At 42.4% G+C, this 18,942-nt stretch overlaps 1 protein-coding gene across 1 annotated transcript in view; it reads right to left on the reverse strand.

Moving 5' to 3' along the window:
* The window catches only part of LOC141058996 (BPI fold-containing family B member 6-like), a 78,378-nt gene that overhangs the window by 26,957 nt on the left and 32,479 nt on the right, over positions 1-18,942 (reverse strand). The window contains exons 6-10 of the mRNA XM_073555219.1: positions 15,134-15,194; positions 13,197-13,288; positions 12,132-12,308; positions 8,164-8,217; positions 4,143-4,304 (exon numbers count right to left, since the gene is read on the reverse strand). Coding sequence (XP_073411320.1) covers positions 4,143-4,304; positions 8,164-8,217; positions 12,132-12,308; positions 13,197-13,288; positions 15,134-15,194 — 546 coding nt within the window. The remainder of the gene's footprint in view (positions 1-4,142; positions 4,305-8,163; positions 8,218-12,131; positions 12,309-13,196; positions 13,289-15,133; positions 15,195-18,942) is intronic.

Below are 18,942 nucleotides of genomic sequence, written 5' to 3' on the forward strand. Positions count from 1 at the left end.
ATTGTGCTTTTGACATAACCAGCAGATGCACCACCACCACCACCATCAGTACCAGATGGCTCCCCCGCCCACGTCTGCGGCCTCTTCCACCATACTTCCTCATGTTTGGGAAAAAGTACCAAAAATACCAGCTGATACATGGTACTGTATCAGAAGCGTACAGCTGTATACGGTGTAGGGGAAAATTTAAACCTCCATAGTTATTTCCGGAGTCACACACAGACACTCTCCCAGTATGGATTTCACCATAATACAAACAGCAGATATACAGTACTGTATCAGAAGCGTACAGCTGTATACGGTGTAGGGGAAAATTTTAATCTCTGTATTTATTTCCAGAGTCAAAAACAGACGCTTTCCCAGTATGGATTTCACCGTAATACAAGCAGCAGATATACGGTACTGTATCAGAAGTGTACAGCTGTATACGGTGTAGGGGAAAATTTAAATCTCCGTATTTATTTCCGGAGTCACACACAGATAGTCAGCATGTATTTGTCCGTGATACCAGCTGGTACACGGTAGTGTGTGAGGAGCGTACAGCTCTATACGGTGTGAGAAAAAATGAACAGTCGGAAACTGTGCAGAAAAAAAAGAATAAAAGTATTAGTGCTGTGTAAAAATCAGTCTGCTCAGCAGTGTACACACAGCAATGCAACTATCAGGCAGCCTAATAATCAGCGTTGCTACACACAAGAAAATCCTCCCCTGTCACTGCACACTAACTGTACAGCACAATTGCTATCAGCACAAGCACATAAGAACTTCTTCTATCTTCACAGCCCTAACTCTCTCCCTACTGATAAACAGCAACCTCTCCCTACTGTTAAGATCGGCAGAAGTAAAATGGAGGTCAGCGTTTAGGGCTTTTGTAGACACTATGACGCCCCCAAAGCAAGCCAATCACTGCAACGCCCTTCTCTACGATGGTGGTGGACACGTCACATGTCATCTCGTTGCCCACAGTGTACGTCCTTGCTCATTGGCTGAAAAAAAGGCATCTACAAGCATTCTGGGAAATCTGACTTTGGCGCTGTTTTTTCCGACTGCATGGCCGACTTCACACTATGGTCGGGTTTCGGTCGGCGAAACTCACGCCATGGTCTGGTGCCGGTCGGCGAAACCCGACTTTGGCAAAAGCAGACGACTTATGAATCTGGCCGACCTGTTTCGCTCAACTCTACTGTTTAGTAAATAGGTCTCATGGTATTCTATGCATCATTATAATATGTGATATATTTACTAAATGTTTCTACACTAATGTGCATTTTCATAGATGCTCATATGGTCCATATTAGTAAATGAGGAATAGGGTGCGTCCCACCGAAATCACATCTCATGAGACATCACGAAACAATCACTGACCTCAGGGAGACTAGTCAAAGAAAACACTGCGGCAGCCGGCAAAGGCGTTCAATCAGTGAAATCCTAGGTGCATTGCTCCCTGGTAAATACGAATATGCAAATAAAGTCCGTGGAGCCTCATTTAAGGGTCTCAAACACAGGACTAGTCAAATCTTCCTCCAGGGAAGGGACCCAGCCAAGGAGTGGCTCCTTTCAGAAACCACCATATTAAGTGGCCCTTTAAGTCAATATCCAGCTCTTTACGAGTTTACAGATATGACAAGGGAAATACCAAGGCCAGGTATCCATCCACAGACAGCTGTTTCGGGTTGTTGCTCCTCATCAGTGTGGAGTAGGATTCTGGCTAGGTGGGAGCAATGCCTAGTAGACCAACATCATGAAACAATCACTGACCTCAGGGAGATCAGTCAAAGAAAACACTGCGGCAGCCGGCAAAAGCGCTCAATCAGTGAAATCCTAGGTGCGTTGCTCCCTGGGAAATACGTATATGCAAATAAAGTCCGTGGAGCCTCATTTAAGAGTCTCAAACACGGGACTAGCCAGATCTTCCTCCAGGGAAGGACCCAGCCAAGGAGTGGCTCCTTTCAGAAACCACCATATTAAGTGGCCCTTTAAGTCAATATCCAGCTCTTTACGAGTTTACAGATATGACAAGGGAAATAACAAGGCCAGGTATCCATCCACAGACAGCGGTTTCGGGGTGTTGCCCCTCATCAGTGTGGAGTAGGATTCTGGCTAGGTGGGAGCAATGCCTAGTAGACCAACATCACGACACAATCACTGACCTCAGGGAGACCAGTCAAAGAAAACACTGCGGCACCCGGCAAAGGCGCTCAATCAGTGAAATCCTAGGTGCATTGCTCCCTGGGAAATACGTATATGCAAATAAAGTCCGTGGAGCCTCATTTAAGAGTCTCAAACACGGGACTAGCCAGATCTTCCTCCAGGGAAGGACCCAGCCAAGGAGTGGCTCCTTTCGGAAACCACCATCTCATGAGACAAGATGAAGAGCAGCATGGTATGTCAATGTTTGTTACTATGATTGAATTAACATATTGAATAAAGAAGGTATGCTGTCCCAAAAAGCTGGCAGATGTGAAAAGACCTTTATTGATTGTGCTGATTAATATGCTTAGTAATACCTGAAGACATACTGTAGAATTTAATGACAAGTTTGCAATAGCTGCGCATTAGAGGTCGAACAAATTGCTGAACTGTATAGTCATAAAGTCACAGTGACTGACTCTTTGAGTCTGCGAGCAACAAAGTATCAGTCTTTAAAAGATTGAAAAACTCTTTTTTTTATATCCTCCATCCCTCATGTGCTTTATGATACTAGCTGGGTGAGATGATGCAGTAAGAGTAATGCTGCATTCACACATCCGTGTGTCACCGTCCACTATTCATGAACCGACTGCAGGTCTCCGGGCCTGAGCTCCCCAGACTCGGAGGCATAAAGAGTATAAGGCTGTTAACTTTGTACCAGGAGACACATGACTGGTTCTTGTATCTTGGTCCGTACTCAGACCCCGACACACAGATGTGTAAATGCAGTATTAGGGCAAATCTAGACTATTATCGTTAACCAGAAATTCTAGGAACACTTCCGATAATTGGGCAGTGTAAACAGGCTTCCAATCACCTGATGAATAAGCAAACCACTCAATAGTGAGGTGAAATGATTTTTAAGCATGCTAAACTGGACGTGCACCACTAAGAACAATGGAATTTATGTACAAAGAATGATCTACTAACTTGTCATGATCCAGACCTGGTTTTGGTCTTGTCTCTCCTTTCCTGGTCTGGTCATGTCAGCGGTTAACTTTCTCTGCCTCGTTCCTGTGTCCAGTCTGCTATATCTCTGCGCTGCATCCTGCATGCAGTGCCAGCTATATTTCTTGCCTTCGGCATGTGTAGCTGGCTCTGATGAGTTCCTGATTTCTCCTGCTTCATTTAGCTGACCCTACCTGTGTCTGTTTACATTTCTCTTACCCGTCCTGGCTCAGTTTGTCCCTGTGTGTTTGGATTCCCCGATACTCGACTCTGCTTTGGCTCTGACCTGATTCTGTCTCTCAATTCTGATACCTCTGCTACGGACCAGTACTGACTTTTTGCGCTCCTCTGACTCTATGTTTAGAATTTTCCCCTTTGTACTATGCTACTCTCTGGTATCGACTTGGCTCTCTGACTATTCTGCTGCCACCTAGTGGTAGCCTCACTGCAGTACTGCTGGTCTGCTCATACCAGGATATTCAGCTCACTCTCCTCTGCTGCTATCTAGTGGAGTTTGTGTTACTCTCTATTTACCTGCAGTGCTGCAGCGTGACATAACTATAGTTTTGTGTGCATCAGAAGCCCAGTTGGCATTTCTAAACAGGCTATTAAAAAGCCACCAGTCTGAAATAGTCCTAAGTCTGGGAAAATTATGGTAAGGCGGCTTTGTCTCTGGCCAGGCGGCAGCATAGTTCAGTTCTATATTACTCTTACTGTTTTGGGTAACTGAGAACTTACCCTTTTTAACATTACATCTAACAAAGCAAGTAGGTAGGTGAAGAACCCCTGTTTTCTTTGTCAGATTTCTATAAAATCCCAGGCACAGAGTCATATTATGGCTCCATTTTGCATGGAGCTATACAGGGTCTGTCATTGGAGTATTTACTTTATCTCCATATAGCTCCGATTTCATATAGCGATATAAAGGCTTTACATGGACTTCATTACTTCTTCTTTAATAATCTACAGGCTGAATTAAAATGCTTAAATTGCTCAATTCGTACCAAGTTCACTTCAAATAATGTCCAGGAATCCGCGTCTGGGGATGACGCAATGACTTCCATAGTTGAATAAAGATGGAGAATCGCTTTATTGCTGGCTGCTGTAACTAAAGCTGATTTATTCACAAATATATTTATTTTGTAATCTTGCAATCCTGAGGGAAGCTGGAAGAAAAAGTATGCATTATTAGAAAGCTAAACTAGTGAAACAAGTGACTGATTAAGGGGTTATCCAATCCAAAATGATGTCTGTGTGACTGCAGACTTGTGAATCCCCCAGCGCATGCAGTCTGCACTGCAGACATTCGCCGGATTCTGAGCCGTGACCGGTGAATACATATGCGTTAAATATACTGCTGGACAGAGCCTGACTAGTGGGTGCAGCGTTGCTCCATACACTTGTATAAAGCGAGGTCGCACCTAGTCTAGTGATGCAGCCATCCACCGGTCACAGCTGAGAAACCGGCGAATCTCTGCAGGGCAGAGTGCGTGCACTACAGGGATTCATAAGTCAGACTTATCATTTTGGACTGGACAATTCCTTTAATTGTGGAAGTTGGTGTGCTTAGAGGTGTTATCAGACCTGAAGGGTCTTAAGTGAGCAACATTGATTTAAGCTTTTGATTATTTTTTATATATTTTATTTTTTTAAACCTTTTTTATTTTTACTTTATCTTTTTAGTCCTCTTGGGGATATTGAACTTGTGATAGTTTGTTTATATTACATACTGTAATACTGTGAAATGCTACTCTGTATAATCTATCCTACTACATACTGCAATATGTAATGAAATCTTTGCTATCCAATGTGACTGATCTTCATGGGAAGACCAAAATTGAAGTTATAAGGGGTGTTAGCAGGCCCCCGACTGACATGGTCTGTTACTATCACATTATGGGAGCTATTGGTGTTGTTTAAATGCAGCATTCTGTAAGTGACAGCGAAATTCAGCTTAAACTACATATACTATAAGTAAACAGTGACAGGATTAAATACTTTGCTTAGTAAACTGTGATGATTAAGCTGATCAAAAAGTATCCCTCTACCCTGACCTTCAGTGAGAAACTATAATCTACAGAAGACCCGGTTTAATTGGAGTGCTTGTATGTCCTCTGAGACATGTCTTTTGGTGGCTTATCTCCAGGATACAAAACTATTATCAGTCTTATATAGGACATGCAAGGTCTATATTTTCCCAAACTATAAATTCTCTGGGGCTGTCATACACAATAGACTATTGACTGAACCAGTCAATATCTGCGGATTCGGCCGACATTAGTCTAACGTGTAAGGAGGACAGGGGAATTCCCATCTCCAAGACCCTATTTCAATATGTAGTAGGTGTAATAATAATAATATTAGCAAATGCCTCCAATTAGAAATGTAGTATAGTTCTTCTTATTCACTATGTCACTTACCCCATGTGCAGGGCATTGCAGTAGCTTAGGTATCCTTGGTTACGATTATTAACAGCTAACTGTCACTCTATGAGTGGTCGTAACCATGGACACCTAAGCTACTGCAATGCCCTGAACAATGGATAAGCAACATAGCAAATCAAAACAATATTACATTTCTTATTAATGCTAATATTATTATTTTTACTACACCTACTACATATTGAAATAGGATCTTGGAGATGGGAATACCCCTTTAAGTGTTCTATTTCTCTACTCTGCCACCACAGAGAAAATATGCAAGATAACCAATTCAAAACCTTTGTTTATATCTGAATTATCTCTGTAGGAATGGTTCTCCACATACATATAACAAGAGTAACAAAAAATATATACACATATTAAGTATCTACACAGGAGTTGGTGTGTCTCCGCACAGGATTTTCCCATCCACTACTCCTTATCACCATTTGAGCCAATATTTGGGTATATTTATGAATTATATATTGGTCAATATTCTTCTATCAGGTGTTTTGGCCACGTGGTCATATACTCTATTGTGTAGGTATATAGTTTTGTGGGTTGTAGATTTGTTATCCGATTTGGGTCGGATCTGGGTGGCACAGACCTTTTTGTTCTATATTGTCTTCTTATTGGATGTTTTTCATTATGGTGTGTTTTTGTTAAATTATAAAGTGTTTTTAATATGTTTTTATCTTCTCTAGCAACCATATGTTAGAGTTTTTTTTTACAAATGAAATCCACATCTCTGGATCATCTATACCTCCGGACCCTCAGTCCATTTGAGATGAAGTGTCCTTCAGTTTCACGTTCTATTTTTGCACTTTGGAACCTTATCAAGGAACTCTCCATGGTGACCACGCTGGCAGCAAACTACCATCGAGGAGCTACATTGGCTATACGTTTTTCCCAGAGTTGTGCCTGGAAGCACAACTCCATAAGTTGGCTTTGTCACTGTTAATACTAGACTTAGATAGTGCTCCCGTATTTCTCCTCTTTTCCCTGGTTACACCGCACTATTAAATAAATATAATTATTTTCTTGGACATATGCTTCTATTATTTGTAGGTTCTTTTTATCCAGACAACCATAATAATTTAGATACCGTATTTTTCGCTTTGTAAGACGTACTTTTTTCCCCCCAAATCTGGGGGGAAAATAGGGGTGCGTCTTACAGTGCAAACATACCTTTTATTGTGCTGCCGCTGCGGGTGTCCATTACTTGCCTCCACAGCGCTGGGTCCTCCGGGTGCTGCCGCTGCCACTCTGTGTCAGCGCTGAAATCTCATCTCCCTAGATTTCAATGCCGAGATCTCCATCTGCGCTTGCGCGGTGGCCATTTTCCAGGAAGCAAGCCACCGCACAGGCATGGATGAAACGGCAGAGCCGCGCACGCAGCAAAGGACAGAGCCCGGCGGCGGAAGGCACCGGGGGGACACAGCGTAGCGGCGGCAGCACCTGAGGGACCCAGCGCCGCGGCAGCACCCGGAGGACCCAGCACGGTGGCGGCAGCACCAGGTACAGAGTGGGGGGCAGCACCCCGGGGACAGAGTGGGCGACAGCACCCCGGGGACAGAGTAGGTGACAGCAACCCGGGGACAGAGTGGGCGACAGCACCCCAGGGACAGAGTAGGTGACAGCAACCCGGGGACAGAGTGGGCGACAGTACCAGGGGACAGAGCGGTAAGCAATAAGATGCCTGGATTATAAGAAGCACCACCATTTTATTAAAAAAGTTTTTTCCTATTTTTCTCCTCAAAATTTGGGGTGCGTCTTATAATCCGGAGCGTCTTATAAAGCGAAAAATACGGTAATTCAGTTATTTAGTGGTTATTTGGTGTGGAATTGAAATGGAAGCAAAATAAACTAAAAAAAAAAAACTAAGCCAAAGATTGCTTTTTTCTACATTTGTGTTGCACAAAATATATCAATTACCAAGAAATTTATATGTACTCCCAAAAGTACTATTTTGTACAATTTGCCCCCCATAAAATAAAGGATCATATAGCCATGTAAGAGACTAAAATGAAGAGAAAATGCCCAGTCAATAGGTCCCTTCGGACATGGTCATTAAGGGACTAAATCCAACAATTCCCAAACCCCAGTCCTCATGACCCCCAATAGATCATATTTTCAGGATTTCCTTAGTATTGCACAGGTGAGAGAACCTATGGCAACTTCTGATGCCTTAGTAATAATTCCATCACCTGTACAATACTAAGGAAATCCTGAAAACATGACATATTGGGGGCCATGAGGATTGGCGTTTGGGAAACACTGCCGTAATGGACGGTTCCCATGAATTGGATTTGTTAGAGATACTGTATCTGTGATTAAAACCAATTCTATACACATGAGTACAGTTGTTTCTGCAGGAAGTGCATAGATATTAATAAACTTCATTCAGACATATGAAAAAGTACCAGACATTTCAGCAACAAATCTGCTGTATGAAATATAGCCTAAGGATGGAACACAACCCTTCCCGAGTACGTGAATGCACTCCATAAATTCTGCATCTTGGAGTGTCGTGTGACCAGTACAGGTGGGGGGTCGGTTGGTTACTGAGACAATTGGCTAATCTAATTTATGTGTACATTCTTACCTCTGGGATGATTTCACTTAAAATTGATGTAGACATGGCCCCTCCGTTTACTAGCTGGAAAAAATGGCAAAATACCATAAGTGCAATTATACTGTGAATAATAATATAGCACACAAGGAAAGATCTAATTATTTTCCGATATTTCAAAAAGTTCCCCCAGTCTTAAAGAAAGCACCATGGCTAACCTTAAGAATAGATTCCGTTGTAGGATTTACTTCTACTTTTGCTGCTTTACTTGAGGCAAGAAGCAGACCATTCAATCTTTTGTCTTGCTTACACTGATGTAATGTTAATAACACAAACAAAGCAAATGAGTCCTTCCATGTTTAGTGTGTATTCCATTGTCATCACTTGAGTGTTTTACACTTTGTGGGGACACCTCCATTTTCCTTCTGTTCTAACTTAACAGGGCAGTACGATGTTATCTTGATCCAGGGGCTTCCAAACTTTCACATCATGCTCCACTCATTGAGAATTGAAGTTATAGGATTATAGTTTAAAATAAACCCAATGATGTCAGTATATTCCATCCACTATTTTTATGTATGTTATCAAATTGAAAATGTGTGAAGTTTTTGTTTACAAATATAGGGGCGGTCCATAACTAAAATTTAATTTTAATCCTAATTATCTGTCTATTTAATGTCACGATTTAATTGCTTTTCTAATACACTCTAATTACAAAGTCTCTGTTGTTCCCCATTACACTAACTGCTTTATTTTATTTTATTTTTTTTACTACTTCCTGATTTCCTGGTCTCTGCTCACTCTTTCCCTCCTTACAATGCTCACTGACAGTGCCCTCTCTTGCTGACTTATCACTTCTCATTAGAGGCGCGGTGAGAGAGTGCGCTGTGACTGTGCATATTACACAGTGGCAAGATCCTTCTGAGAATTCAATGTAATTGACAACATTCTCAGTAGAACATGGACTAGCCCAGGCCCTGAAACAGACATCACTGATGATGCCTTGTCTCAGGGGTTGGTGCAGAGGCTGCCCCCTCGATGATGACTCGTTTGAATATCCCAGCAAGCACTGGGATTTTCAAACGAAGCACCATCATACAGGAAGTAATAAAAAAAAATAAAATAAAGCAGTTAGTGTAATAATAGACTTTGCAGTTAAAGTATATTAGAAGAGAGATTAGATTAGAACATTATATAAGTAGACATTTAGGATTAAAATAAATTTTAGTTTTGAACCACTCCTTTAAGCCTTTATCAACTTTTGAGGACTTTTTTTGCACCAACATTTTGAACTCATATCAAATTGATAAAGGCTTAATTGTAAGCCAAAATATCACACCCTTTTTGTATGATGTGGAAAATTAAAAACCCTGTGAATGGAATATGCTGACTTCCTAGAGTATTTGGGGAATTTTGATGATTAACTGGTAGCAAGTACTACCTATATACTGTGTTATTGATTTGGGATTTATACAGTTGTGCTCAAAAGTTTACATACCCCGTCAGAATTTTTGCTTTATTGGCCTTTTTTCTGAGAATATGAATGATAACACCAAAACTTTTTCTCCACTCATTGAACCACTCTAGGGAGATCTCGAGCACGCAGTTCATGCTAGAAAGCCCAGGAATTTACAGGAACTGGAGGCTTTTGCCAAGAAGAGTGGGCAGCTTTACCATCTGAGAAAATAAAGAACCTCATCCACAACTACCACAAAAGACTTACAGCTGTCATTGATGTTAGAGGGGGCAGTACATGGTATTAAGAAATGGGGTATGTGAACTTTTGATTAGGGTCATTTTGATGTTTTGGATTGTCATTATGATTTACATAGTAACATAGTTAGTAAGGTCGAAAAAAGACATTAGTCCATCCAGCTCAGCCTATAAAATTCTGTCAGAATAAATCCCCAGATCTACGCCCCTCTAAAGATCCTAACAATAACTGTAAGATACAATATTGTTACGCTCCAGGAAGACATCCAGGCATCTCTTGAACCCTTCGACTGAGTTCGTCATCACCACCTCCTCAGGCAGGGAATTCCAGATTCTCACTGCCCTAATAGTAAAGAATCCTCTTCTATGTTGGTGGAAAAACCTCTGCTCCAGACGCAGAGAATGCCCCCTTGTGACCGTCACCTTCCTTGGTATAAACAGATCCTCGGAGAGATATTTGTATTGTCCCCTTATATACTTATACATGGTTATTAGATCGTCTTTTTTCTAGACTAAATAATCCTAATTTTGCTAATCTCTCTGGGTATTGTAGTTCCCCCATCCCCTTTATTAATTTTGTTGCCCTCCTTTGCACCCGCTCTAGTTCCATTATATCATTCCTGAGCACCGGTGCCCAAAACTGTACACAGTACTCCATGTGCAGTCTAACCAGAGATTTGTACAGAGGCAGTATAATGCTCTCATCATGTGTATCCAGACCTCTTTTAATGCATCCCATGATCCTGTTTGCCTTGGCAGCCGCTGCCTGGCACTGGCTGCTCCAGGTAAGTTTATCATTGACTAGAATCCCCAAGTCCTTCTTCATGTCAGATTTACCCAGTGGTTTACCGTTCAGTGTGTAATGGCGATATTGATTCCTTCTTCCCATGTGTATAACCTTACATTTATCATTGTTAAACTGCATCTGCCACCTTTCGGCCCAAGTTCCCAACTTTTCCAGATCCATCTGTAGCAGAATACTATCTTCTCTTGTATTGACTGCTTTAAAAAGAGAAAACACAGTAGTTTGACAATAAATGGCTGCACCCAACCAAAAACCATGAGTGGAAAAAAGTTTTGGTGTTATCATTCATATTCTCTGAAAAAAAAGCCAATAAAGCAAAAATTATGCTAGGGTATGTAAAGTTTTGAGCACAACTATAGATTCAGTCCTCCTGAGGGCTCCCTTCATGATAGTGATGTTAGTGGAGCTATTTGCAGCAACATTTTGAGAACTTTGATCAAAATCAAAGCCCAAGAGCATTTATTGCAATGTGGAAGTCACATCTGTGATGCTGAGTCAATTCTCAAGGCCAAGTCATGAGATGGAATAGTCAATGAGTCCGAGGTCAAAAGCCAGGAGGTTAAAGGGGGTTTTATACATAGCGATATCGCTAACAATATCACTAAAGCATCACCGACTTGGTGACTCAGCAGCGATATTGCTAGCGATATCGCTATGTGTTATACTTACCTCCGACCGGCTCCCCCGCTGTCTTTCGCTGATCGCGCGAGATCACGCAGCTCCATTTCTCGTCGGGCGCTTCCTGCTGGGCTTCCTGCTGGCGCCGACAAGCGACGCGTGGACGCGGGCGAGAGGACGTCAGGATCGCCGCGTCTGAAAGGTAAGTAACGACCGCTGTATCGCTGCTGCATCGCTGTGAGATCTGCCTGTGTGTCAGCTCACTAGCGACCATTTAGCGATGCACCAGCGATCCTGACCGGGTCGTATCGTGGTCGGGATCGCTGGTGCATCGCTAAATGTAACAAACAGAAGGAAGAGACAAAGGCGTAGTCAGATAACGTCTCGAGGATAAAAATACCATGAGGATAACGGATAAGAGCAAAAGGGGTTAAACAGATGGATAGTCAGAACGAGGTCCAAGGTCAGGCAGCGAAAGATCTACAAACAGAACGCAAGGCACAGAGATACAAACCACATAGTAGCTGAATGTACGTCTGGCAATGGTCTGGGAGTAACAGCCCAGGTATGTAGCTTGGAAATCACCTGGGACTATGAACACTTGGAGACAGCCAGCTCCCAATCAACAATCTGACAGCTCAGCATGCTCCTGCACCAGACTGGATGACTAAGATGTCAATCAAAGTACTGACAGCTACAGCATGCCCCTGTACCAGATTGGATGGCTGAGCTGTCAGTAACTGCGTTCCAGACACACTGAGGGGAGGAAGCGTGACTACATCTTCATGACATTTCCATAGAAACACTGGACATCCAGTGCGTTTTTTCCTGCAACCTAACCTAAGGATTCAAATATTTTTCATACATCATCTTCACTGGCCGTGAAGTTGAAAGCTCCTTCTTCTTGAAACACAGTGAAGACATGTCCAAGAAAGTCAGCTGTCAGAAGAAATGTAGTTTCAGAGACATATGGCATGACAAGTGAACTTTTATTGATGTCATCTGCTGGATTAATGAGATTTTCTCCTTTGAATACTTGGACCTTTGGGAAAATAAAGAATGATATGATTTAAGGTTTAGATTAAAGTTTTGTACTTAAAGTGAATCTGTCAGAAGATGTTTGCTAGGTAATCAGAAGACAGCATGAGGAAAGGGTTAAAACAGATTTCAGCAAAGCCTCTCTTATCAAGCTTTCCTTTGCTTGCAATGATTGTTTTAGCACCAAAAGCATATAATTGCTGGGATACAACAGCTGTGCCTCCTGGACCGAGTCTGCCCCCTTCTGTGATAAGCACCTCACTGTCTATAGCCATTGTACATAGGAGCCTGGTTTCGCTCTTTCTAAGCTCTGTTTCATTGCTAAATCTAAAAACTCTGTGTCCGAACGGCTGCACTCAGCAATCTAAGTGACACATTGCTGGATTCAGGGTCTCTTCACCTACATCAGGCTGCTCTCAGATCAGATAGCAAAATCTTGCTGACAAATTCCCTTTAATCTTGGTTACTGGTATAGTTACAAATTCACCATACTCCTATCGCTCTATAAGCATTTCAAGAGAGTTTCCAGCCTAACATGCCTTAAAATTGTGGTCAGATTTTTGCCTCCACCCACCAATTCTGTTTGCTTCAGTTGGCATTTATTCTTCCTAAAAGATAGGATATACATTAGGTTTCTTTTCAGATTTCTTGCATCTACCCTTTGGAGATAAATTGAAAACTGTCCTTGGTGGGATTTGAACCAAGACCCCATCATTGCAAAGCAGCAGTGCTAACCACTGAGCCACCGTTTTGCCCTATTAGCAACTTTATAAAGGCCCCTACAATTTTGTATTAATGCTGGCATCCAAAATGTTTAAAAGTGGAGTCATTGGATGATATTGCATGAATATACAAAAATAATTGGCCAAATTGACAGGTAAAATGGACTCACATTGAATTCAATATCAATATGTTCTTCTGAAACTGATGGTGTTGGAGATGTCACGTAGTGGAGACTTCCTGACTGTCCAAAAGGCAAGCTTGCTGAAAAAATATACTCAATTATTGCAGTGTTATGTGACTCCATATAGTGGACAGATCATAACAGCATGACATAAAGCACTTGTAGGTACAGTGTACAGTGGGTACAGTAAGTATTCAAAGCCCTTAAAATTTTTCACTCTTTGTTTCATTGCTGCCATTTGGTAAGTTCAAAAAAGTTTATTTTTTTTATCTTTAATGTACACTCTGCATCCCATCTTGACTGAAAAAAACCCCAGAAATATAGAAATTTTTGCAAATTTATTAAAAAAGAAAAACTGAAATATCACATGGTCAGAAGTATTCCGACCTTTTGCTCGGACACTCATATTTAAGTCACATGCTGTCCATTTCCTTGTGATCCTCCTTGAGATGGTTCTACTCCTTCATTGGAGTCAAGCTATGTTTAATTAAACTGATAGGACTTGATTTGTAAAGACACACGCCTGTCTCTATAAGACCTCAGAGCTCACAGGGCATGTCAGACCAAAGGAGAATCATGAGGTCAAAGGAACTGACCAAGGAGCTCAGAGAAAGAATTGTGGCAAGGCCCAGATCTGGCCAAGGCTACAAAAGAATTTCTGCTGTACTCAGGGATCCTAAGAGCACAGTGGCCTCCATAATCATTAAATGGAAGAAGTTTGGGACCACCAGAAGTCTTCCTAGACCTGGCCATTCAGCAAAACTGAGCAATCATGGGAGAAGAGCCTTGGTGAGAGAGGTAAAAAAGAACCACAAGGTCTCTGTGGCTGAGCTCCACAGATGCAGTAGGGAGTTGGGAGAAAGTTCTACAAAGTCAACTATCACTGCAGCCCTCCACCAGTCAGGCCTTTATGGCAGAGTGGCCCGACGGAAGCCTCTCCTCAGTGCAAGACATATGAAAGCCCACATAGAGTTTGCTAAAAAAACACATGAAGGACTCCCAGACTATGAGAAATAAGATTCTCTAGTCTGATGAGATGAAGATAGAACATTTTGGTGGTAATTCTAAGCGGTATGTGTAGAGAAAACGAGGCACTGCTCATCACCTGTGGAGAAAACCAGGCACTGCTCATCACCTGCCCAAAACAATCCCAACAGTGAAACATGGTGGTGGCAGCATCATGCTATGGAGGTATTTTTCAGCTGCAGGGACAGGACGACAGGTGGCAATTGAAGGAAGCATGAATGCGGCTAAGTACAGATGAAAACCTCTTCCAGAGTGCTCTGGGCATCACACTTGGCAGAAGATTCACCTTCCAACAAATGACCCTAAGCACACAGCTAAAATAACAAAAGAGTGGCTTCACAACAACTCTGTGACCATTCTTGACTGGCCCAGCAAGAGCCCTGACCTTAACCCAATTGAGCATCTCTGGAAAGACCTGAAAATGGCTGTCCACCAACGTTCACCATCCAACCTGATGGAACTGGAGAGGATCTGCAAGGAAGAATAGCAGAGGATCCCCAAATCCAGGTGTGAAAAACTTAATGCATCATTCCCAAGAAGACTCATGGCTGTACTAGCTCAAAAGGGTGCTTCTACTCCATACTGAGCAAAGGGTCCGAATACTTAGGACCATGTGATAATTCCGTTTATCTTTTTAAATAAATTTGAAAAAATTTCTACATTTCTGTTTTTTCAGTCAAGGTGGGGTGCAGAGTGTACATTAATGAGAATTTTTTTTTTTAAATTTACCAAATGGCTGCAATGAAACAGAATGAAAAATTTATAGGGGTCTGAATACTTTTTTGTACCCACTGTACACAGATATAAAGAAGGGAATGACTTTTAGTAAAAATGAAAATGGTGCCTGCTCATGAAACTGAGAGGTGGGCTGAGGTTTGTTTCTGACTGTAATACTTAACTGTTTTTCATGCACAACTTTCCATTAATTTCAGAAATGACAAATTCCACTGCTGGGCAAACCTAAAATATATAGGCATTTAAAATGTTATAGTCTTAAATAAGAGAACCAACATTAAAAGAAAAGTTAAACATGTCTTCTCATAACATGAATAAGGCTAGGTTCACATTAGCGTTTGAGTCCGCAGCGTATCATCCGCATCTGCAAACGCATGCAAAAACGCATGTTAATGCAGCATTTTTTATCCACATCATCTTACGCATGATGCAAAAAAATGCTACGTTTGCATGCATTTGTATGCGTCTTTGCATGCGTTTGCGATGTTTATGAGCATTCGTTAGAAATTTTCAATGTTTTGCAGTAGCTTTTACTTGACATCAAACACCCAGTAGGCGTGTCTCATGGTATTTATATATATATATATATATATATATATATATAGACACACTGCACTGAGGAAATCCTCATCTTTGGCTGCTGTATCTAGCTGCAAGATGGATCTTGACCTGGACAGCTTCCTAGAATATCTGCATTTACAACTGAAATTGGCTGCTGCCTTTGCTTTTGCTTATCAAGAACAAAGAAGAAGAGAAAGACGGAGAATACGTCATTGTTGCTATTGGCAACACCCCATCCTTGAACTCCGAGAGAGCCGTGGAGCCTACCACTCTTTGTACACAGAGCTGCAGCAAAACCCAGAGAATTTTTTTGACTACACGAGGATGTCGCAACAGAGCTTCCATGACTTGCTGCTACGTGTCCAAGGATCCATCGCCAGGCAGGACACACAGCTCCGTAAATCAATTCCTGCTGAGGAACGTCTTTTCTTCACCCTGAGGTACGTAATTTGGAAAAAGATACACCTGTCGGTAATATGATTGCTATAAAAGCCATGTACTGATTTCTTTTTTCTCATTTATTGTTCTACAGATTCCTGGCTACCGGAGAGGCATTATCATCACTCCATTTTCAATTCAGGATTGAAGTGTCCACCCTTTCTGAGATTATTGTAGACACTTGTCGTGCTTTAGTTGACATTCTGCGGCAAGAGTTCCTCCCCCAACCCCCAACTGAACTCTGGCTTGAAAATGCTTCCAAATTCCAGGAAATTTGTAATTTTCCTAACTGTGTGGGGGCTGTGGATGGCATACACATTATGATTATGAAACCAGCTGGAAGTGGAACTGAGTACTTCAATTATAAAAAATACTTTTTCATTGTTCTAATGGCTTTTGCGGATGCTGAGTGTAGATGTGTTGCCATGGACATTGGCTCATTTGGACAAGGAAATGATTCACAGACTTTCAAAAACTCTGACATGGGCCAAAGTCTGTATGGGAATGATTTTAATTTTCCGCCACCACGACCTCTTCCCAACACTGATGGACCGCCAATGTCTTTTGTTGTTGGGGATGAGGCATTCCAAATGTGTGCCAACCTAATTAAACCATACTCAAGTCGGAACTTAAATCACACAAATAACATTTTCAACTACCGACTGACAAGGGCACGAATATACCGTGGAGTGTGCATTTGGATTGCTGGTATTGAAATGGCACATTTTGTGCACATCCATTAATCTAAAATTTTACACTATTGATGAGGTTGTGAAAGCGTGTGTTGTTCTGCACAGCTACATCCTGGTAAAAGAGCGACCAAACTTACAACCTGAAGAACCTGTTACATTGCATGATTACCAATTTCACCCACTGAGAACCACAGTTGCCCAGATGAGGGATAATTATATTTACTTTGTTTCAGATAATGGACGTGTGGCATGGCAAGACGAAATGATTTAAGCCGCTAAATAAAATGTACCTGTGATTTTTAAATTTACCTGTAATGTCAAAATTACATACCTGTAATGTTTAAATGTACCTGTGATGTAAAAATGAACATGCAATGTTAAAATTTACCCCACTGAGTTAAATAATAAAATGCTTTCCCTCAAAAATAAAGTGTGTTTGTGGCAGCGGCGCATAAAGGTACAAATAAAAAAAGATATAGTGCAAAGAAAATACAATTTTTATTTTCCAAAGTTTAACAAAAAAGAAGGGTTAAGGTTGGGGTGATTGTTTTTTGCATCGGGGTTTACGTGAGGGTGAGTTGGGGTGGACCTTAGAGGTGTGGAGATATGAGGATTGGGTGGTAGTTGATGAGGAAGGGGTTACAGGGGAAGGGTCTACAGGGGAAGGGGCAACAAATTGAAGGATTTGATCAGGGATGGCAGTGGAGACATTGGGGATAGATGACAAAGTGGAATCATGGGAATCGATAGACACACTGGAAGGAACAGACAGAGACACAAGGGAATGTATTGACAAATTGGTAGGTGAGGGTGGAGGTGGTGGTTTCAATGTGGGAATAGTTTTTTGGCTCCTGGTTTTTGTCCTGGTGAAAATATTTTTTTTGGACCTCTGTTTTCTTGGCCAAGTGGGAGTGGTGGCCTCTGTAGCAGTCGTCTGGCAGGGTGCTGGACTGGGCCACATTGTGGATACTACTGACTGCAGGGGTGCTGGACTGGGCAGGGTTGCTGGACTGGGCAGGTGTGCAGGACTGGGTAGGGGTGCTGGAGTGGGCATTGGTGCTGGAGTGGGCAGTATTGTTGATACTGCTGGCTGCATGGGTGCTGGACTCTGGAGCATGGTGGATGCTGCCAGCTGCAGGGTTGATTCACTTGGCAGCATGGTCGCTCTGTGAACTGGAGGTGGTGGTGGTGGCAGATAGTTCATGGCTGTGGGAGCTGGAAACTAGATTGGCTGCTGGTAATATCCTCCGGCCTGTTGATTGTAGATTTGTGACTGCTGCTGGGACTGCTGCTGCTGCAATGTGAGGCTGAAAGCAGCCTGGCAGGCCTGCATGACGTTCAGCTGGAGTTGAGGCGTAAGGTTTTCCAACACACTCCGCTCTATTGCATAAAAAAAGTCACGCCAGTCTCTCAAGGTCGGCTTCCAGGCGGTCAAGGCGCTTGCTGACTTCCTTGAACCCACTCTTCACTCTGTCAGCAATCATCCTAATCCCATCCTGGAAGACCGAGCTTAAGTGCATAAACTCGGTCATGCCTGACCCCTCCCAGGCCCTCTGCCACTGATGAGAAGACCCACCAAAAGCAGCGGCAGAGGGCTGGGAGAGGGGAAAACCTGATGGACCGGCTGCCTGTTCCCCAGCCTGTGAAGCCTGCAAAGTTGCTCCATCACTGGTGGATGATTGGAACAGTGTCTGTTCAGTGGCTGGTAGATGAGGGGCCGCTTCAACAGAGGATGATCCGGGTTGTGCTGTGCTGCACCAGATTCTGTGTGGAAAAGAGAAAAATATTAGTGAAAAAATTCTGGTTGTGTTATGCTGCTCCAGGTTCTATGTGGGGAAAAAAATAAAACATCATTAAAAAGAAATTAAAAAAAACCCCAAAAAATATACTTAGCTTCACTGAGCACGCGCAGGCCTCAGAAAGGCAAGGTTCCAGTGGTACTTGTATTTCTGAAACCTTTGAGCAGAACCACTTCGAACCCGAATCTCCTCTCTTATGTCCTTGTTGAAGCGGTCCTCCATCGAGCGCCAATGGATTTTGATTCGCTTCACTGTGAAGGGGAAAAAAAAAAAAATTATTTGGAAAACAATGCACATTAACAGGTTCACTGCCAAGTCTGACCACATTGCAATACTTACCAAAATCAGTTCTGGCACACGGCGTGGCACGATGCCAATCAGCCAGCAGCCACGTTGCCACTTCTTCCCAGAGATGTTGAATCACCACATTGTCGGTCACGGGTGTCCTACAATGTTGCTCGCTCTTGCACAAGGTGAATAAGT

The sequence above is a fragment of the Dendrobates tinctorius genome, unplaced genomic scaffold (assembly GCF_039654945.1).
Source record: "Dendrobates tinctorius isolate UK_male_01 unplaced genomic scaffold, ASM3965494v1 ptg000223l, whole genome shotgun sequence".
In the NCBI taxonomy this organism is placed as follows: Eukaryota; Metazoa; Chordata; class Amphibia; order Anura; family Dendrobatidae; genus Dendrobates; species Dendrobates tinctorius.